General features: G+C 46.4%; 2 protein-coding genes across 26 annotated transcripts in view; both read right to left on the reverse strand.

Moving 5' to 3' along the window:
* Positions 1–22215, reverse strand: part of LOC117606608 (uncharacterized) — a 74799-nt gene that overhangs the window by 9826 nt on the left and 42758 nt on the right. The window contains exons 7-8 of one of the 25 annotated variants that reach the window (XM_034329552.2): positions 11489–11703; positions 11045–11180 (exon numbers count right to left, since the gene is read on the reverse strand). The exons of 6 other annotated variants lie outside the window; for them this stretch is intronic. In XM_034329552.2, coding sequence (XP_034185443.1) covers positions 11109–11180; positions 11489–11703 — 287 coding nt within the window. In that variant the 3' untranslated portion in view covers positions 11045–11108. Of the gene's footprint in view, positions 1–114; positions 728–961; positions 1303–1418; positions 2053–2954; positions 3311–3520; positions 4319–4809; positions 6332–7234; positions 7549–7718; positions 8746–8836; positions 9362–10514; positions 11181–11488; positions 11704–13598; positions 14103–15974; positions 16323–16761; positions 17082–18382; positions 18756–19086; positions 19445–19689; positions 20257–20485; positions 20906–20969; positions 21916–22215 lie in introns of those variants that run through there. 18 more of the 25 variants (XM_034329371.2, XM_034329496.2, XM_034329572.2 and 15 more) reach the window with 18 other exon arrangements.
* On the reverse strand, positions 9395–10516 carry LOC143305699 (uncharacterized). Its single transcript, XM_076690316.1, has 2 exons — positions 10261–10516; positions 9395–10075 (listed from the first exon to the last, which is right to left on the reverse strand). Exons 1-2 carry the CDS (start codon positions 10514–10516, stop codon positions 9714–9716), a joined length of 618 nt encoding a protein of 205 aa, XP_076546431.1. The 3' UTR covers positions 9395–9713.

Here is a 22215-nt window from a genome sequence, read left to right on the forward strand (position 1 = left end):
AGATGGAGATCGTATCCCTGGCGAGGAAAACCGACTTCGTTAGATTAGGTAGAGAAACGCAGAGATTTATTGAACTCTTACAATCGTTACACTATTTTTGAACACGAAAAGTGTACTCGACATTTAATCGCCATTAAAATTACGTCGCCTTACAAAAATCGCGTCGTCTCTAAAATATTGCTCTCGATATTTACTGTTCAAACGCGTTGGCTTAAGCTTTGGCGATATTCGCGGTTACCTTTCAGTTTCTTTGGAAAATAAGGTAAAAAGAAAAATGGTGCGATCTAATGCTTGGTTCTGACGTGCCGATCGAGATTACTCTTCTGCGAGAATCTAAACCGACAAATCGGGCAAGTGAATTTCGGCTCGACGCCGCACTCGTAGTGCCGGTGTCTCCAGAGCGACGTGAACACGGCGTAGACCTTGTTGCAATCGGGGCAAAGGTAGTTCTTCTTCTTCCGTTTCCGTTCCGCTGGGACGGCATCATGCACCGTCTTCTCGATCGCCAGCGACTGTTTGCCGCACTCGAACATCCGGTGACGTGTCAACGATGCCTTCAGCGCGAACGTTCGCTCGCAATCGGCGCACAGGTACTTTCTCGGTCCCCAACGATTCTTCCCTTGATCGTCGTTCAACGTCATGGAACGGAGGCGTCGAGTGTAGGTGACCGGACGCGAAGTGGTCGGCAAAGTCGCCACCGTCCAGTTCGACGAGCTGTACTCGCTGCCTGAAAACGAACAAATCGAATGAGAGACGTTTGATTTCGCACGACAATCGAACGTGAAAGCTTCGCGCGTTCGTTCTACGTATCTGGAAGCAGAAAGAAAATCGAAACCACCGATTCGAGATTGAAAATGTTTGATCAGCGTAAGGTAGACGAAACAGGATCGATCTTTATTTACACGATGTCCAACGGTTGTTTACAACAAATTCGGTGAACGCAACATTTCCCCCGTTGGATAACGGGGTTGGAATTTTATAAATTCTGCGGGAAATCGTGGTACGAGGCGAACATGTTTCCCTGCATCCGCGAGTTTCCCTCGATTTCTCCGTGCACGTCGAGCACTTGCTGCGGTCCGTACTGCGAGTTCTGCTCGAGAAGATACTGATGTCTAGCCAGTATATGCTTCATCAGGCTGTCCTTGTATCTGGTCCTGTGCGGACAGAACGCGCACTTGAACTTCGGATCGATTCCGCACTCGAAATCGTGGTGTCTCTTCAAATGATGCTTGTGCTTGTACGCTTTGCCGCAGGTGATGCAGGTGTGCTTAAACACCGCGCCGCCAGGATACTTGGACTCGGCTGAAACAGACACGAGACAGACTCGGTTAGTCGTTTACCGGATTTCGTGAAGCTCTTTTCACTTTTTAATCCACGATTTAGCTGCGCGCCGATCTGATCTCGTGCAATTTTAATCCTCGAACGATCCAGGGAGAAAACGAGAGAAGAATGATACGAGGATACGGTTGTTGCGGAAATGGGATGATTAACGCACCAGAGACAGAGAGACAATCGTTCGGTATGGAACGTGACAGATTTTTATTCAATATCGTGCCACCCTTTGGTTAGGTCCATTTAACGAGAGAGTCACAATGATGGACGCTAAACGCGCGTCTACCTTGAAACGGTACGTCGAACTTTCTTCTTCTTCTTCTCTTTCTCTCTTCGTTCCTCGTTTTCTCTATCGAAACGTAGGATAAATCAAAGGGAGCAGCGATTCCCTAGGCTCGATTCGCCGAGATCTCGAGGAATTCAGTGACAGGCACGTTCAGGAATCCCTGTGCTGCTTGATGTTCGCTGTTCGCGGCGTGAATCCTTGCCTCGTATGCTTCATCATGTGCACTTGGAGGTACGATCTGTAGGTGGCTCTGTACGGGCAGAAGATGCACTGGTGCATCGGTTGTTTCCCGCACTCGTTAATCATGTGCCTACGGAGATTCTTCATTTCGTGATAACGACGATCGCAGTTGTCGCAAGCGAATCGACCCTGACCCCGCGATCTTCTTCGATCCCTCGGCACTTGACCGATGTAGTACTTGCTTTTCGTGTAACCTGTAATCAGGGAGAAGTTGTCGGTTACATATTAATCTGATAACGAGCAACCACGCGACAGCGTGTCCCGTACGATCGAGAATCGGCTGTAAGGGTGCGGGCGAGTCGTGCACGCGGAGAAGAAACAGAAGCGGGAGAAGGGAACAAGAATGATTGTCACCTCTAAACTGTTCGATGCGCGACACGAACGTGTTCCGTGTGTTGCATGCACGCGTTTTAATTAAGAAACGATCGATCAGCGATGGCTGATCGGTGTAGAAATCGGTTCGGACCGATTCTTTCCCTGCTCTCTTTTCGACGCCCGACCGTTAAAATAAAGAAGCGTATCGAGGAAAGGACCGAATTTCAAAGTTTCATCTTTTATTGTATCATACATATTATATGTTTGTTTGTTTGTTACCTGATGCTTTGGGCGAAGCTTTCGAACGATACAACGATGGAAAATTTCATCGAGGATGGCCTGCCTATGTAGGTATGCAAATCACGCAGATACTCGTGAAACGGATAAACGCAAACGGGTTATTCTCGCATGGCACGGAAGACTTTATTCGCTAACACTTCCGTTCTACTATTTATTGGTCGCTGTAGGAACGTCAGACGACGTTCTCGATACTCGCTGTTCTACGATAAATCTAAGGATGCCACCGCTACGCGACGAGTAACATAATCTTGTAACGTGTATCTCTAACAGGGCTAATGGAAAAATGGAAGAGTTCGCTGCGGCGTGAACACCATCGATATTTCAAGAAAATAGAGTCGCTATGAAAAGGTACAAATTTTCGCCGCTATCTCTTGCATCTAACTACACTTCTTCTTACGGGTATCGATCGACGGATGATTAACTCGCGTCCTTGAAAAAATATTAGTTATCGCGTTTACGGAGTTCGCAAGGAATTCTGAGGAAAAAAAAAAAAAAGAAAGAATACCGATCCGCGACGATTTTCTGTTTGTGCGCGGCAAATCAGTCTCTAAACACTTTCGTTCTAATTTCCAGAATCCACGGAGGATGAAAGCTTGTTGCCGTTCGGCATCGCGTAGAAGTCGTTCAGTAGCTTCATGTGCCTGCCGTTCAGGTGGGTGTTCAGGCTCGACCTGTGCTTCGCCCTGTAAGTGCAGAGAGGACAGTGAAACTTGGGCTCCACGCCGCACTCGTGCTTCAAATGCCTGGCCAAGCTGGAGTAGTAATTGTAAACCTTGCCGCAGTTCTTGCACGGGTAGGTGACACGCTGGCAGTTCAGGAAGCCCATCGTCCGCGTCTCTGAAAAAATGCAGACAGATGGAAGAAGTCGGTTTTAGAAAAGGGCATCGGTAGAGATACGGGTGACACTTTTGCACCGACTATTCTTTAAGAATTTTTTCTTTTAGGACGATTCTAGGACTTTTAGAAAGAGATATGTAACGTAAAATAGCTACTCTTATTTACAGTTACATACCCTTTTTAATTAGAATCGAATTCAAGTTTGTTCATTAGAAAATTTCAAAAAATCGCGTTTAAACGTTAGAAAAACATCACAGCTGCAAGATACCATGCAATTTTCGATGAGGAATTAATTTCGTTCCTGGAAAAAGAAAATTATTCCCAGGTTTTCAGCGTTGACGTCTTCCTCTTCCGGTCGATTTCTGTCTTTGAAGGATCAGGTTCTACTTTTAATATATTTCTCGGTTTGCTCAAACTCATTCAACAACATTCGATATACATATATTTACGAGACGTCACATTTTTATTTACATTTTTATGTCTCTTCGAACGCATACGAACAAAGTGTCGTGTCAGATAACGCGTATCCGAGCTGTTCGACACGCAAAACATTGGAAGTTTCGTTTTCAACAAGAAATGCAATCGCGAGGAACGAAAGGAACGATGACTATTATTACTCGACGATCAGAAAATGAAATTTTTTCTCGAAACGAGATACACTTAAAATGAAAATTTAAACGTCCGCGTGAATTCTCTTCATGTGAGACTTGAGGTTCCATTTCCGATTGCTTCTGTAGCTACAGTAAGGACAGCACTCGGCCTTCTTCTGGCCGCAAAACGCCTTTACGTGTTCCACCAAATGGTGCTTCCATCGATACGACTTGGAACACTTGGAACACTTGTATCTGCCCACCGCTGGATCGTTGCATTTGTTTCGGAACACTCGTACCGGTTTCCGATCGGAGAAATAACGTCCGCCGTAAGAACAGCTGTTCGATCGAAAATCACCAGTTTCGGCCAATGTTGCGGCATCGAATCCCCGATAGTCCTCCCAGATGATCAGTTCACCTGAAACACAAAATCCCGTTTCGTCATTGCCGTGTCATGCTCCACGCTCGGATGAGTCCGCTTTCTCCTGATAGCCGTCCTTCCAGCGAAATTGCAACACGAACGATCACGTTTGCGATTCCAAGTGGAACCGATCGGACGTCGCAGAAAAGCGGCCAAGCGACGATAAGTCAACGAACAAGACGTTAACAAATAGACAGGTGTCGAAGGGACGGGGGTGTGATACGATATCGGTATCGCTCAAATTTATTTCTATTTCGAACAAAACTTGTACAAGGAGGTGTGTTTCTTCGACTTGAACTTCCTGTACGTACGAAAAACGCAGGGTGGACCAGAATACTTGGAGCCAGCCTTTTCGTAGAAATTGAAATTCCCTTCGAAGATCTTCGTCCTCTTCGCTCGGATCCTTCTCCGATTTTGAATGATCTGAAACAAAGTATCGATAGATGTGTTTAAATCGAGAAATTTTCACTAATTGCACCAGGACTTCTCCTATCGCTCCAGTTTGCGTTCTTCCTACAGTCCATCCAACCAGACGAGATAGTAAATCCGTATAAATTCATGTGCTCGAATCAGGCTCGACTCGCAAACCTCGACCGAAACGTTCGAAGAACTGAAAACAAATGACGCTTGGACGTTCTCCATCGGTAGTCGCGAAGGATCTGTTCAGAAACTTGAATCTGTACACAGGTATTTATTTAAAAAGCAATCGATTGCCGGGCATCGTTACACAGGGACACTTAATCACCGCTGCGCAGCATTCAATTTGCTCGACCTAATAGATCTACGGATCTATCGAATCGAATGATTTAAGATAGACTAGGATCGTTTCATGCATCGTAGACAAGTATGACTCGTACATTATTCGTCCTAAGCTATCGATAACAAGTACGATTCGTCGTTTCGCGTTCGTACGATTATACAAAGAATGAGATGAAACGTGACTGACATTCACTACTTGATTAGCGTGAGTAAGTATATGAAAATTGAGAATCCGTTACACGTCGCTGTTCGTTGCGAGAAACAACCAGTTACCTTATTTTCCTTAAATGAAAACTGAATAACAAGAGGGTAGAAAATTCTTATTAATTTCAATCAAAATTCATCCTTTCCTCGAATAAAACGCTAAGTAAAACGGTGAATTTCTTGCCTATTTCTCGCACCTACCTCGCGACATACGTTCATTTTCTTTTTTTCCAAAACATTTATTCGAACAAGTAAACGCGACTTCTCACTGGCACGTCGACGAATCCTTGTTCGAACGATACAAATCGATCGTGCAACGTTCATATTGCATGTAATTCTAATTCCGGATATCTTTCACTACACAATCGCTCCGGTCGATACGAAACAAATAGGAAACCTGTTGCTAGACGTTATTGTGGTACGATTATTTCGTCTGTACGGTGAAAATGGCGGCGATAAATATGTAAAAATGATAGCTTTTCTTTACACTCGACAAGGACGAGGTACATACGCGATGAACGTTGGAAAAGAAAAGAAAAACAGCCTTTAGACTAGATTCGGTTCGATGAGACGCGTAATTCGAGGAACGTCTCCCGGAAGCGGGATCGCGACGCGACGAGGTATTCCGCTTCGAGAGGAAGGCGTTAACGAGAAACCGCGTGAATGAACGAAGATGGAAACAGTTGAGGCGCGGAATTGAAACAGTCCTCTTCTCGATCGCACGGATATCGCTGAACGAAAACACAGTCGGTAGACGACGGGTGGAGGTTGAGATAAATCGGCTCGCGTTTAAACGCGGCGCCGACGGGGGGATCGTTCAGCGAATCTCGGTCTACTTGATGTTGTGAACCGAGAGCAGGTGCTTGAGGAACGACGCCTCGATCCTCGATCTGTAAGGGCAATATTGGCAGGAGAAGTGTGTCTCGAACGTCACCATTCCGCATCCCATCTTCAAGTGTTTCCGAAGATTCGACGCCCACGAGTACATCTGGCCGCAACGCGGACAAACGTGGAGCCGCGGCCTCACGATCGGGAAGAGTGGAGCATCTGGAAAGAGAAACTCGATTATAGAACAACGACTAAACTAGAAGTAAACGGCTATCGATCGGCTTCGTGGGCTTTGGACACGGTTCAGGAGAACGAAGAACAAACCGAATTATGAGATAATGAAAAAATAAAAAGAAAGAAACGGCAGGATTCACGCACTGGCTAGCTTCTCTAGACATCGAAGCGCATGCCTTGCTTGTTCGGACAGCAACACTCGAGGAGATGACGATCGTCCCAACTGGTCGTCAAATCCGTTCCGACGCTCTTCGAGTAAAACACTCGCGGTGAACGAGCCGGGTGTTTCCTTTCGTTCGGCTAAAACCGACGAGATTTACTCGAGAAGAGCATCTCCACGATTATCGAGCAGCTTTCGAAAGGAGAAAAGTAAGAAAAAAAAAGAAAGAAAGAAGAAAAACAACGACGCTTATCAATCAGCACACTTACTTTTACGAGTTCGTGCACGAGACTATACTTACGTTTTCTGTCGCCTTCCCTGCGCGATTATCTGGCCAGGAATATTTATCTGAAAAATCAACGTCGAAGAGAACTGTGCGCGATTTGGGATATCGGGTTTGATTCGTTTCGAAAATGAAAACTTTATTTCTCAAACAAATGATCAATTAACAGAAATCCTGTTTCCAAAGCAGACGTCTCTTCGATTTTCCCTTTAAAGTTGAAACTTGCATCGCAGACGAGGCTGGATTTCCGGAAGCCATTCTTCGGTGAAGTCTCAGGCTGGATAACCAGATGAACCTGAAATAAAAATGTTGGTCAGCGCGTTAGGAACACGTCTCTCGAATCCTTCGATCTTCCTCGATATCCGTGAAACCAACAAGTTTCTCCTTTTCTACCAATAGTTTATTGATTATACAAAAGATCCTCGAAATCATCGGTCCGAGGAAACTAACATATTTCGCATCATCCGAAATGAATTCCGCGGATGTGCCTCTGCAAACTGCTCTTGTATTTCGTTCTGTAAGGACAGTACGGGCAACATTCATTGGGATCCTTGCCGCACTGAATCTTCAAGTGATTCCTCATGTTCCTGAGCCAACGGTACCCTTTGTTGCACCTGGGGCACCTGAAGCATCCCGGTTTTCTGTCCAAACCTTTCCCTGGCTTTGGAGGCGTCTTCCAACCCGAAACAATCGACGGTAACGATGCTCCATTGTAAAGACTTCCGGCCGTTCGTCCGTGGTACCGATAATACGTCGCCTCTGGAAAAAGAAAAAGAAAAATAGGAAATACAATTTTTTCTCGTCCAATTTTAATCAAACGCAAAGCGATTCGCACGCGATCGAACATTTCGAACAGTTTCCCTGTGAACGAAATTTACAAAAGGGAATAAAGTGACGAGATCGCTGGTTGGAACAGAGCGTGGCCAACTGCTTCTTTTATTTACTTTCTTACAAACGTCGCATTTTATTTGTATCGTTAAACATTTGGCACACACGCCTACAGGCTTACGATTACTTAATCGTTAGTACAATTAGGAAAAGGCGGTCGCTCGTTTTGAAACACCCTCGACTCGTTACATCTAATTCTCCTCTACTCTCTATCGCAGCGTTACAAGCCTTTCTATTCGTACCCTATATCCGTGTCTACGAGCTCCTATCAACTTCTACCAAGCGACACTCTCGAGGATGTAGGAATTTTCGGTAATTATTTACTTTAGCGATTCTTCCCTGCTTTCGGAACGTTTTTTCTCTATACGTGTTACCGTCGCTCGGCCTTCGTTTTCGAGATATTCGCAAAAATAATTATTTGTCTGAATTTGCCTCGGTTCGAGTTGGAGATAAAATATTAAACTTATTATAAATAGTTATTCCAAAAAATGCGACTATTCTTGTATTAAAATCATATTTTCGTCGAAACAAAATGGAGCGGCGTTAACATGTTTTAGAGAAAGAATATTCAGAACAGAGAGCCTGACAACATATTTCAAGGCGATCAAAATCGGCGAGGAATCGGTAATGTAAATAGTAATTACCGAATTTTCTGTTAAACGATCCGATCGGAAAATACGGCGGGACAAAGAGAGAGAAATGAAACGGAGGGAATAACCGAGAGAACAGAAGCGAGTTAGAGAAGTTTTTTTTTTTTTTAAATACTGCTCGAGAAGACGTTCTTGCCAGGATGATTGGTACGAATGTGTTGATAGAGATTGCCGCGTTGCTTGGTTCGATGGGTGCAATAGGGACACTTGAACTGCGGCTCCTTGCCGCACTCGTGCCTGGTGTGCCTGACCAGGGTGGCGCGATGTTGGTAACCTTTGCCGCAGGTCTCGCATCGATAAGGGAACTCGACTCGCTTCGCCATCCACAGGGTAGCCAGGTTCTTCATCAATGGCATCATCGGGTAGTTGCAATTCCTCTGATAGTTCTTCGGCATAGTGATGCAGGGGATCGGTAGGTCTGCAAGTCACAGCAAGAAGAAAACGAGGAGCGTTAGTCGTCGAGCATAAACGTGCGACTCTTCGAATTGGGAGATGACGATTTTTATTCATTTTTTTATTTCTTTATTTGTTTTTAATCAGACAAGAAATTCAATTAAGATCGGGGAGATGTACGTTTAATTAGAAACAAAAAAAGTAAGATCAGAAAGGGATTTCGTGATTAAGTCGAGCGAGGTGTCGGAGCTACGCGTTTCTCTGCGATCGTCGACGAAGAAACGTTTATTTATACAACAGAGTTCAACTTCCGTCGACGTTGTACACTTCGAGCACCGCGACTCGCAGACTCGGATGGCTACGACGTATATGTCGGTGAATATCCTCGGCGTTGTCCCCCGCGAGATCGCAGTACGGGCACATCTTCTTCGCCTGGAAACCGCAAGCTCGAATCATGTGAGCGCGGAGATCGCGTACGCGATCGAACTTTACTAAACACTTGGGGCAAACGTTCGAGCCGGAAGCGGAGGATGCGTTTGCTCTCGAGGCGACGCTTTGCACCGGTCCATGGATCCCTGCTGGCGGACGTCGACGACCCCACGCATCCCTGACGAGGCTCGAGAACGCGCTTCGAAGTCGACCTGAAATCGAACGTTACCATTAGAATTTCTTCTCTTCCCTTTCATCTGACCGCGACGATAATCGGGATCGAAGTAAACAACGAAAACATTGCAATTCACGCAGCTGACCGTGATTTCTTTCTGATTTATTGCGTTCAATAGTTGGCATCCACCTCGCTGGTACAATGTGGATTAAGGTAACGAAACGGAAAGGAACTCTCTCACTCTCTCTCACTCTCACCCTTGCACTCATCGTTGAATTTCACCTTTCGTTCCCTTTCGAATAGCATCTCGAAAAATAAGAACATTTTTATAACGATACATAGGTACTCGCTGTCTCTCTGTTTCGAAAGAGTTCAATTCAGTTCGATATCTAGTTCAGATCGATCACGTAGACGTTCTGACCGCGATGGCACTGACGGATGTGTCTGTAAACGTGCCCGCGTTGCTTCATCCGGGCGGTGCAGTAAGGGCACTGAACTCTCGGCTCTTGGCCGCACTCGAATTTCGTGTGCCTTTTCAAGTGCCACGCGTGTATGTAACTTTTGGAACACCTGGAACACGTGTGCCTCTCGATCTCCCGAAGACCACCGGTCGCTGCTACTCCTACGCCTCCGCTTCGACGTCTCCTCGTGCTGAGCGGTTTCTCTTCCTCGTAATCGAAATCCTTCGCCTCTTCCATCACCACCGAGCAGAGATTCTCCAGGTCCGCTTCGATCTTGATGTTCTTCACGCCTAAAAAAAGAAAAACGAAAGGAAGACGGAATTAGTCGAGGTCTCGAGACGGGTTCGCGCGACCGGCGAGGGCGGGAAATGGAGAAACGAAAAGAAAAACGAACGAGAGAATAAATATGATGGAAGCGATTCGTATCGTTACGAACAGAGTCACCGGGGTTACCGCTAATTATTTTTCCCGTCACCTTGTTCCCGACCAGGATTAAAGGTAGACCTTCCGTGGTTCGAGCTTCTTCCGGTCTCCGTCGTTAATCGAGAATCGGAAAACAGAGATAAAGACAGAGATGTTGGATAGAGAGTGAGAAAGTGTGGATACGGAAGGGTTCGAAGATCAAGCGGAGAAAAGCAAGAACGGAAACCAACCGGCGCGTCGCTCGTACGGGTACGAATGAAAGAACGTTCTTCCGTGAAGTGTGGTACGCTCTTGAAAGGCATTAGCATCGTAAGAAGAATGCTTTATTCGATCACATGTACAATGAAATTGAAAAAAAAGCACCGTCGTTGCGACCAGCCTCGTATTCGATACGTTATCGATGAGAGATGCCAAAGCGCGACGAAGCACGGGTGGCAATAAAATGTCGCCGCACGGCTGTGGACGCGTTTTTGATGGTCGGAGCAAAACGCGACGGAACCTTCCAGCCCCTTAAGTTCCGGCACCCATCGCCGCGCGATCCTAGTCGATCGAAGAGAAATGATGGCGGGCAAAAAAAAAGGATCGAGTAGAAGATAGTCGACAATTTTGGAACGAACAGTAGCGATGGCTGTTCGTATCAAGGCGAGTCGACGATATAGACGCGTTGACCCGAGTGTTTTCTACGTATGTGCTCGTTCACGTGGGCCCTCTGTTTGCTACGAATCTCGCAGTAAGGGCATTTGAATTTCGGCGCGACGCCGCACTCGTAACGGAGGTGACGCCTCAAACTTTTCAACACCGAGTAACCGTTCCCACATTTCGGGCACTCGTAGTTCTTTCGCCTGTTCCCTCGGCCTCGAACCACCGTCGTCTCGTAGAGGAACTTGGACTCCTCGGATTTCATCGGCTCCCCTCGAGAATACGGATAGCTGCTCCCGTAATTCTCGTACAGTACACGATACGCATGGCCCACTGAAAACAAAAGATCGTGAATGTTAGAGTGAAACGATTAAAACGTGAGATCGCGCGTGGAAACAGCTGGACGTCGAACGATCTTTCCGTGGAAGGAAAGACGAGTGAGTTGCGTTGATCTTTCGCAATGGAAATTTCGAAAATTCCCAATGGGTAAGGACGCAAAGGCGACAATGGATGGGTTAAGAAAAATACTTTTTATTTCTTGGCTTCTTGTAATTTACAATGCGTCAATGTCTCCAGAAGGCCCGATATCGATCCGGTTAATGCTTCAGGTCGATCAGATGAACGGGATGAGCAGGGTGTACCTTTCGAATGTGATGGTAGATCTGCGACGTTTGCTTACTCTTCAGTTCGCAGTAAGGACACTTGAACCTCGGCTCGTAACCGCACTCGTTCCTGAAGTGTCGATTCCGGTTGCTCTTCAGCGTGTATCTGCGCAGACACTTGGGACAGTAATAGTAATTGGCCATCTTGGATCCGCGGTCGATCACGCTCATCAACGCGTCAATCCTGTCCAGATCTGAAAACAAAAAGATACCGAATAGTGAAGATCCGTTCGAGGAAGAAGTTGCGCGCGTTTACTCGCAGACGATACGTTCCCTCCGAACCAATTAACCCTTTGGGCTGCTGGGGAATGGAACCGCGCATTGATCGTACCACAGATACGCAACCAGCAGAGTGTTTGAACATCGATTTATTTGTATCTTACATTTTTTTTCATAGCGACGATATACGATCACAAAACATCGTGGACAGTGTGTGTGGGGGGAGGAAGGGGGATAGTTAACTGGTTAAGACATTGAATGTTAGCCGCGCGACAACATTAATCCGGGCCTCGACGGTGCCGCGGAATCGAACGGAGAAAGAACAAGTGTTTTATCGCTCGTGGAACGAGCGCAAGCGCGACTTTCCAAATCGACCGCTTGAACGTACCACTTATCGCTACAATGTCCTCAATAATAATTACGTATATCACAGCAACAAAAACAGTCGGCCACTAACGTCGAACGTCTAGGTGCAGTTAGAACAACGGGAATAAGAGAAAATTCTTATCGCAACGCGAACAACCACGCTTTCGTTTCGGGCACGTATTTTTATTTTCTTTTATTTTTTGAATTTTAATTCGAATTAATCGAAACCGATTGATCGTCGTGTTTAGACGCATCGAATCGTCTCGAAAGCGTTCCACTTTATTTTCTTGTTATCATAGGGAGTCCTCGTTCCATCCCGGCGTCTTTGATCGACGGGATGAAAAATAAAGAGGGAATGAAGGGAAGGGATTGGAAACGAACAACGTTTTGTCCCGACGCTACACCCTGTACCATTCAGTCTTAACACACGGACAGACGATGCAACTCCGTGTTTGAGCCGTACGTTGCACCCTGCCTCTCCTCCTACGCAACGAATAACGATACATCGGACGCAAGGTTATTATTACTCGAAACAACGTTTTCATGAGAGATAAATATATTGTGTATACCCGACAAACACGCATTCCCAATATCTCCCGATTTCTTTCGCTCGTCAATCCTTCGGCGCCCTCTTTATTGCGCCTGAACCGGGTCGCGCCTCGTTATTGCCGTCGTTCACCTTAATTCTCCTTAAAAAACATACAACCCCCGAAACAGTAGAACGTGTAGGAATCGAAATGCGTTTTGCTCGACAGCACGCGTACGCATCGTGGAACTTTTTAAATGCACTTGTACTTGAAACGTCTTCTTCGCTTGCCCTTCGGACTCGTCGGAATCGAACAAAGTACGGCGGACAAGGCGGGAACTCTTTTTCTTTTAGATGCCGGAAAGCATTCAGAATTAAAAACGAAGTAACAAACTAACGACGATCGGGAGGTTTTTTAAACTAACCCTCGAGAAACGATCGTCTTTTAATTTTATAAAACATTTCGAATCTCGTTAACAACGTAAAATATAAGCGCGACGGTACACGCCTCTATATACAGGCTGTGTATTGATTAAAATAAAAAGAAACATTGACACGTTTCTTCTGAGGAAATGAATCGAGAAAATTTGTAGCATTTCCGACTTCGATTTCGAGGTAGAAACGATGAAAAATGATTTATATCTCGAGAACAGATAGCCAGATTGCAGAGTGATCAATTTCCTTCGATTCCTTTCGTCAGAAATGCGCAGTTTTCACGATACACAGCCTGTATAAATTTTTCTAATCGATGGAAAAGCTCGAGGAGCTTCGCCGAGAGATCGCGACGCGTTCCCAGTGCGTCGCGATCTCGCCAGCCTCGGAAGAGATCTCGAAAGGGGAAAGAGATCGAATCTGTGAAAGATAGGCGGAATAACCCCCCCCTTTTTTTTTTTTTTTTTTTTTTTTTCGCGAAAAAGCAGTCGATTGTCTCCAAAACGTAAACCGGCGCTCTCGCAATCTTTCAACGCCGGTTTCTGCGATACACAGACGTGTATCGATTAGTCCCTTTGTTATTGGATCGACGAATATTAATGCAACGTGCTGGTCTGGCTCGCTGCTCGCCCCTCCTTCAGTTCTCGTACTTTAGGTGCACCACGTAAACCCTTTGACCGGTATGCCTGGTCCTGATGTGGGACATCACGTTGGACGTTTGCTTGCTACGGAACTCGCAATAAGGACACTGGAACCTCGGCGCCTGGCCGCACTCGTATTTAAGGTGCCTGGTCATGTTCCCCTTGACGGTGAAGCATCGTCCGCACTTGGGGCAACCGAACGGCTTCCTGAAGCACTCGGCGAACGATCCACCCTTGGCGTACGCGTTCCTCGCCCGGGCCTGAGCATAGTAATTCGGCAGTGACCTGGTCACCGAGGCGCCATCGGTCTGGCTAACTTCCCTACCGTTGCCCTCGTTCTCGAACGCCTTGCAAGATTGTAAAACGAAGTTTAGATCCAACTGCGGCGCGGCAGCGTAGAAACCTGGAACTTCAAGAGCGATCGATTAGTCGAGGCGTGAACGGACCCGTTCGATTGGAAAGATCGAGGATGATCGAAGAGGAAGGGTAGCAAAAGGGGAATCGGAGCGAATTGGATCGGTCCCGTTCGATTTTCTTTTTTTCCATTTCGATTTTGGATCTAAGGGTTGAAGTTCGAAAGGTTTGGTCTCGGGATCGTGGCATGCTTTGAAATTCTCGAACGTTAAACGGAGAGAAAGAATGATACCTTGAAAGATTGCGGACGATCTTCTAGACGAAATCGTCGAACCAGTTTGCCCCGTGCATTTTTCGAACAGATTTTTACACGACGACTGGAAAACGCGCGACTTTCGCCGACTACTATTTTTCTTTTTATTCTAACATCTACTTGCGAGAAATGCTTCTTAAACTCTATACAGTTAATCGTTAATCGATCGAATCGAGATCGTTGTGATGCAGTCTTCCATTGACGACCGGGGTCCTTCTATGCGGTCCGCCACGGTAGGGCGCAGGCGGTAAATTTACAATTACTGTGCGCGCGTTTTAGCAAGACTTCGCATATACGGCAAGAGATAGATTTAAATTACAAAGAATCATTGTCATGCGTGCTGTGTTATATTCTATGTGTTTGTGTCGTTTGCTCTACTTGTGTATTGTATCGTTGTCGAAATATGTTGCAACCGTAGTTGGTATAGTGTAGTATTTTTAACTCGAGACATTTACAAGAAAGGAGATTGTGATTTTTCTCTGCATATATATTTTCAAAATCGTATAGACAAACGGTTCCAAGGTGATAGCGTTTACGAATGTTCGCGTCACGAGTTGCACGTTGCTTCGCAAAGAAGATCTTCAAAACGGATGCGTGCAGAAGACGAGAGATAGTAGGGACAGAGAAGATTGAAAAGCAACGGGTGCCATTTGTTACATCGACCGGAGTATAGAGATATCGAGATCAATACGGATCGTCGAAATTGTCAAGTTCAAAGCTTCATGTCGAAGATAAACACTTCCTCTTCCGGATGTTTCTTCCTGATGTGGGCGTAGACCGGGGACGTTTGTTTGCTGCGCAGACCGCAGTACGGGCACTGAAATCTTGGCTCGTGACCGCACTCGTAGTTCACGTGACGATCTTTGTTTCTCTTCAAGGTGAAACCGCGACCGCACTTTTGACACTGAAACGGTTTCTTCTTGTCGCATGCGCTCATCTTCAAGCTCTTCCGTTTCACGTTTTTGTCCAAGTTCCGTTTGCCGATCATGCCCGATCGGCCCTTGAACGTGGCATTATGACCGACCGGAAGGGGAAGAATATGGAATCCTGAAACACGGAGACGTAAAAGCTGAACAGAATACTCGACCGCTGACCAACTGGGCGAGAAAGACCCATCGTTGGTCCCGCGCGTCGAATGCGAACGCTTCATCGAAATTTTCACCTTTTTATTCGATTATCAATCGCGATCACCCGCGTACGCCATCCAAGAGATTCGATGAAACGTGCGTTTCGACTACGTTTCTCTCGACTACTTTCTTCCTTCGGGCGCAAACCCTCGATTAACGATTCTTTAATACACGAAACAACAATTCTGAAAACGCGACGTGGATATATTCGCTTCTAGCACACAATCTTTAACAATGACAGAAACACGACAATTTTTGGTTTTATTACTTATCCGTTCCTTCTAAGCGTCGAGCTGCCACGGAGAACGTCGTCGCAAGCTGAAAAACATCGAAGGATACGATTAAAGAAAACGTTCGCCTAAAATTTACCTCTTTGATTTGACGGAACGCGAGAAGGCTGCGATGAAAATAAATGGGGGTGGGGGGGCGTTTAGGGACAGCGCGTTATCGAGGGTAAGATCAAGATCACTTTTCTTCGAGTTCATCAGGCAGCTTTATTAGGAGCAACAATGAAAGATTAATGGAATTAAGCGAGATTAGAGGCGGAAGAAACCGTTCAACTTTCGGTCCCAAAACATTTGCGCGAGCTGAGGATGATGGACGCGTAAATGTCGGATCATGTGTGCCTTTTGGTAGTTTTTCATCGCGCAGTGAGGGCATTCGAATCGTGGCGGCTGTCTGCATTGATTCCTCAGATGCGACAGCATCGACTTCTTCCACTTGTAAAGATTGTGACAACTCGGACACTCGTACATTCCGTTCCGTCTGATGATGACGAACTCCCTTCCTGAACGGCCGTGAAACCGTTCGAACCTCATCACCTCTTTCACGTCCCCTGAAACAAAGGGAAACAGAAGGGACGCGTTAGTAACGATGCAAATGCATACCTTCGAAAGCTCGTCCCGACAATTATCCTCGTGTAATGTGCCTACGATTCTCTTCAATTCCGTGAATATATCTCGCGATAACCAGCGAGGAGAAGAAGAAGAAGAAGAAGAAGGAATCGAACGATTCTTAAACCATTTCCATTCTTTTCACTTTCTTTACACCTGCTTCGAGCTGGCAGCCGTGAAAATACGTGGCAAGATATCGCGTAACCAGTAAACGAGAAACACAGGAAAACGTGTTTTCATTTAATCGTGCAAAAATTCTTATCACTCTGATACTGTCGCTTCTTGTAACATCTTCTCGAGGAGTCGAAGCTGAAAAAGGCGACGGTAAACGTCGAAGAAACGAAATAAATAGATTGAAAGAAAACGAACAGGAAACGATGATCGATGGCGGTCGAATTAATCGGTCCGGTGTTCCTGATGGATCAGCTTCGCGTTCGTGGCGATATCGACGCAATAGAGCTCGCGATTCGGATGGAAGGTGCGTATATGCGTCCACACGTGGGTGCGTTGCCGCAGGTGATGCTTGCAATAAGGACACTCGAATCTCTGGGAGGTTCCGCACTCGTACTTGTAGTGACGTATCATGTGGCTACGATGCTTGTAACTGCGAAAACATTTCGGGCACGGATGCCGATTCCATGCGTCGTAATCGCAGGCTTGCTTCGAGCCACCCTCTAAGCTCCAGCTGTTTATCGAGAAACCTGAAAAAGAGAAAATACATTTCGTACAGTTCGTTTCGACGATCGGGAACGAGGAACGGAATCATCCTCCGATCTCTTGCCACTCTGCCCGTTCGTCGAGAGTGCACGGCCAACCTACGGTCACAACGTTAGGCGACGAGAAAAGAGAATTCTAAATTTAAAAGGGTATCCCATTCGCTCTTCTTTGAAATGAAACACGCGGTCCAAGGTGGTGGAAGAAATCGAGCCGTTTCGATCTCTAAGAAGATTTATTTTTTCATACAATTCCTACGAATAAAAATGTACAAGGTTGGAAAAATCGAACCGTTTCTTGCAAAGCGACACGGAGAAACGCGACGTGTCTTCTGCGCCGACCGGAAGTCTTTTCGACGAACACCGCTTCTCGTTCGATTAAGCGGAGTTTTTCGAGGAGGAAATAAAGTTTCTATCGCGGTGATTTATCGAAGGTAGGATCACACTCAAGTCTGTTGAGTGTCCAAAGCGTATACCGGCTGATTGCTGTGATTGCTCTTGATGTGCGAATAGACGTGCGACCTGTGTTTGCCGGTGTACATGCAGTGCGGACACTTGAATCGCGGCGCCTTACCACATTCGTACTTCAAATGTCTGTGAAGTCCCCGGTACCATTTGTAGGTCTTCTGACACTTTGGGCAGCCAAAGTTACCTCTCGACGTGGCGTCCACCACCGACGTACAGGCGTTGTTGTAGCGTATTCGCCTGCGATCCGGCACCATCGGGCTCAGGTAAGGCAACATGGTCGCGTTGAACATCACTGTAAATTACACGGTAGTTTTCTCGGTGAGTGAATGTAGCAGGCAAACGTTTAGCTCGACGACACATAATAGAGCAATTAATTTTTCTTTTTTTTTTCGCTGTATCTCGACCGCCGCGACACGCTCGTTAAGTTTCGTCCGAGTGCATACGACAGTGTACGATAGAAAGCTTTGACGATCGACAAACATTTAGAAGCAGACTGTTCTCGCGAATCTTCCTACCGACTGACATGGAAACATGAGTGTCGCGTTGCCCTTTATTCTTTCTCAAAGTTACAAATGGAACACATGATACGAAATTAAACAGACGATTGGTATCGCGCGGTTCACGTTATCTCTCTTCACCTGGTCGTCGCCGTGATGCAGTTGGAAGCATCCAGGATGAATTCAGCCTCGATCACCGGCATCTGAAATCAAGATTACCAGTTTGGTTAGTAAATGCAGGAGGATGGAACGCGAGGCGTCGCGACGTTGCTTCCCGACCGAGTTCAACGATAGATCATCCTCGATTCTAGGCTGTTCTCTCGGCTAGAGGTGGCTTCAGTCGAAAATTAAATGAACTTGTACTTCGGAAAGATGTTTATTGGTATCGTCGCACAGGTGGCACCGGAAAGTGAAGAAAGGGCGCGACGAGAAGGCGCTGATGGAGTTCAATAGAGCCGTCTGAAGCAGAGGACTTGCCCGGGATGATACTTCCTGATGTGCGCGTATATGTTCTGCGTGAATTTGGACGGCTTGTCGCAGTAAGGGCACTGATACTTGGGCGCCATTCCGCATTCGTGTCGCAGATGCCTGGTCATGTTCTTCTTCAATGTGAATCCGTGATTGCAGCGTGGGCAATAGTAATTCTTGTTCACCGAGTACATTTTCCGTCGCCTCCTGGTTACGTTCTGGCAAACACCTGAAATATCGAAAGAACGCGTTAGCACGAGATGAATCGCGTCGACGGTCCAACGACTGGCGAAGATTTTCGCGTCTCGTCCAGGAGAAATGATCGCGTTCCGAATCGTCGGCGACGGACGGAGGCAAACGATAACGGGACGCTGAACGAGGCTGGAATTGGGATTTGTTGTACCGAAATGAGGAAACTCTTTCAGACACTGATACACAAACGCTCGTATATTTTACATCTCAGGACATGTGAAAAAAATCTTACACGATCTTACGTCGCTAAATCTCATCGTGCCACCCGGTTCCATTTCGATTCGCTTCCCCGTTCCGTTGTTTGGCCGTTCAACGTACATCGTTTTTTTTTTTTTCACGTGGATCTACGAGTGCTAATCGAGACGAAGAGCTTGATGGCGTGTGCTTTGTAGCCGACGTGACGCGATCTCACGTGTCTGTAAATATTGGACGAGCATGAGGCTTTCATATCGCAATACGGGCACTGATAACGATATCCCTGGCCGCAAAAGTAACGTAGATGCCTTGTGATCGTCGTCTTCTGGCTGAAACGACATCCACAGTTCAGACACTCGAACTGTTTACGCTCGTTCGGGTAAAATCTATACTTGTTTATTAGCAGATTTTTCTCCATCGGACTGTCCGCGAAGCTCGCGTCGTTCCACTTCAACTCCCGACGAAAATTACCTGAAAAAATCAAGACGCAGGATGGTTAATCGACGCTCGAATTCTCCGTTCGTAAACTATATCTTAAACCGTGCATTGGGAAACGTTGCTGCGAATAGGAACAGGATGGAGGAGAAAAAGGAGAACGATTTCACGTGGATGGAAAGTAAAGGAGTTATACTCGTAATACGAAAAGCCCGTGGATCGCTTGAACGGCACAGGACAAGATGAAAACAACGGGGGCTGAAGGTTCGTCGAACTTTCATTTTAATCGTTTCAAAAACGTGTTACATGGCTGTTTGCGAGATTTTTTACAATATTCTCGTCGAACGACGCAAGCTGGCTTCGCAAAAAAAAACGAACGAGGATCAACGATCGAATGACTAGTGGACGCGGATTCTAGAGGGAACGATACGTCTCCTCGAACCGTTTTCAAGAAACTAAAGGAATTCAAGGGGACTTCGATTACGTCGATTGGAGAATTCAGAATAATTTGTTGTAATACACTTCCTTTCCCTGGTGGTAACGACTTATATGATATTTTACGTTGGACGTGTACGTGTAACATTTATTGCAATACGGGCACTGTATACCCCGTATGCCGCACAAATGTCGCACGTGATAATTTAAATCTTTGCGACGTTTAAAGGTCTTGCCGCACCGATCGCAGTCCAAATTCCCGGCGTAGAGAAATGCACCGGCGCGTTTCACCGTACGAATCTTGCGTATCTGATCGCAGGCGTGCCTCGCGTGGAATATCAAGTCCCTCTGCTTGAGGAACGTCTTGCCGCATTGCGAACAATTCGTCGCGTTCGCCTTCGAATCGTTCCAATCTGAAAAATTCAAAACACAAAGGTTGGGATGTAGCGAAGCTCGATCTCGGGAATCCGCCGCGTTTCCCACCTCCTCCCACCCGTTCATTCATCTACGAAACAGCTAAACATTCACCAGAAAATTCACCGATTCGAAGAAATAAAAAAAAAAAAAAAGAAAAGAAAAGAAAAGAAAAGAAAAGATGAAAACTTAACGCGGTACATCTTGTTTTACAGGGATGAAATAATTCCACTATCGTTAGCGCCACTTTCTATTCTCTTTTCTTCGTCCTTTTCTTTTTTTCCTTTATTCTTTACAAAGCTCTCTCTTCGGTTCGATCGATCGGGATGGAATTGGCGAGGAGATAAGGTAACTGACCCGGTTGTTTGTTTTTTAATTGCGTATGCTTCTTCTAAGCTAAAACGATTCAGAACATCTTGTTCACACCGACTGGCAATTTCGGATGCCATCGTCTGATGTGCCTGTACACGTTCGACGACGAGTTGTCCTTCTTATGGCAATATGGACACGCGTATCTAGGTATCTGGCCACACTTGTGTCTAATCAGGTCCCACATCCTTCGAAATCCTGCGTTGCACTTTGGACAGATGTAACTCGAGACGACCGCGGCTTGGGTCCTCGCGTTCGACCACTCCAATATCCGTACATCTGAAAACAATCAGGACAATTAGTCCTGGATGAATTGGCCGCGACCTGTCATGCCGTGCCGTGCCGTGCTGAGAGTCGTGCCGTTTTACCGAAAGAAACTAAGCAATAAACGTCTCGGACGTTGTTCGCCGCCTTGAAACGTAACGATTTCGTCGCGGCCAGGCAGTGTGCAACAACTAAATTCGCTAATTCGCGAAGAAAAAATGAACGGTATGACCGGAGGAGACAGAACACGGTTTATCGGTTCTCTCCGAACGTGCGGAAAAGCGGAAACCATCGTTCCGCTCGTAAGCACCGTGAACGTTATGATGGCTTTATTGAGGTAAGCGATACATCCTGTGTATATGTATGTGCGTGTACATGTTTCCCTCAGCTGATCGTTGCTGCGTACACAATCGTCTTCGTAGTTTCATCTGTTCTTCTACTATAGGAACTTACGAACCGAAGAATACGGGTGTGGGAAAAACTCGGGAAATTCGAACACTTTGCGCCGTAACTTTTCACGGCTATCCTACGACGGGAAGGAAACTTGACCGTGCGATTTCGAGATCGGCGTCGCGACGCGTCCTGGTGCGTCTCGAGGGATAATACCGTCGTTTCCTTCCGGACGCATCACAATCAGATATCGAGGATTTGTCGAGATCGCGGGGGAAAATTGTGAACTGTCCGAACCGTTGAACGATCCTAATTTCTATGCACGAGAACAGGCATCCCGTCGTGGCGCACCCTGATGTGTTTGTAAATGTTCGACGAACACTTGTCCCTCTTGTTGCAATAAGGACACTTGAATCTTGGCTCTTTGCCGCAGTCGTACTTCATGTGGGTTTTCAATGTTTTCTTGTAGGTGTACCCTGCGTTACACCTGGGACAGTGATACGACATCTTCCCGGAGTGCCATGGATGATCCTCTTCGTTCTTCTTCGCGTCGTTCGGATCCCAATATTCCATGTTAGCTCGCAACATGTCCAAGACACCGGAGGTGGTGTCGTACGAGCCGGACAAGGGTCGTCCTACGAACAAGAAAAACAGAGCGGACTGTTAGAGAGCGAGGGTAGTTTGGCGAGGACCGTGGTTGGCTGGTTGGTTCGCGCCGAAGGAAAATATCCGAGGGACGCGCGAATATTAAGAGAAATACAGAGAAAAATAGAATGACGAATCGAAAGAGAAAGAAAGGGAGAAATTTAAGAAGGAAACGAGCGATGGGTTGGCGCGACTCGAAAGCTAACCGTTTGGATCTCGGTTAGGTCTGGAGCATTTGCCACGGAAGAAGAACGGAAGGTGCAGGGAAACACGTGACCGAAAGAGAAAGA

The sequence above is a fragment of the Osmia lignaria genome, chromosome 9, assembly GCF_051020975.1.
Source record: "Osmia lignaria lignaria isolate PbOS001 chromosome 9, iyOsmLign1, whole genome shotgun sequence".
NCBI classification, from domain to species: Eukaryota; Metazoa; Arthropoda; class Insecta; order Hymenoptera; family Megachilidae; genus Osmia; species Osmia lignaria.

Coding starts and splice junctions, on each gene's coding strand:
- LOC143305699 (XM_076690316.1), bottom strand. CDS start 10,516: ATGCTAATGCCTTTCAAGAGCGTACCACACTTCACGGAAGAACGTTCT. Junction 10,076..10,260: donor TAATCCTGGTCGGGAACAAG/GTGACGGGAAAA, acceptor TTCTTTTTTTAG/GCGTGAAGAACATCAAGATC.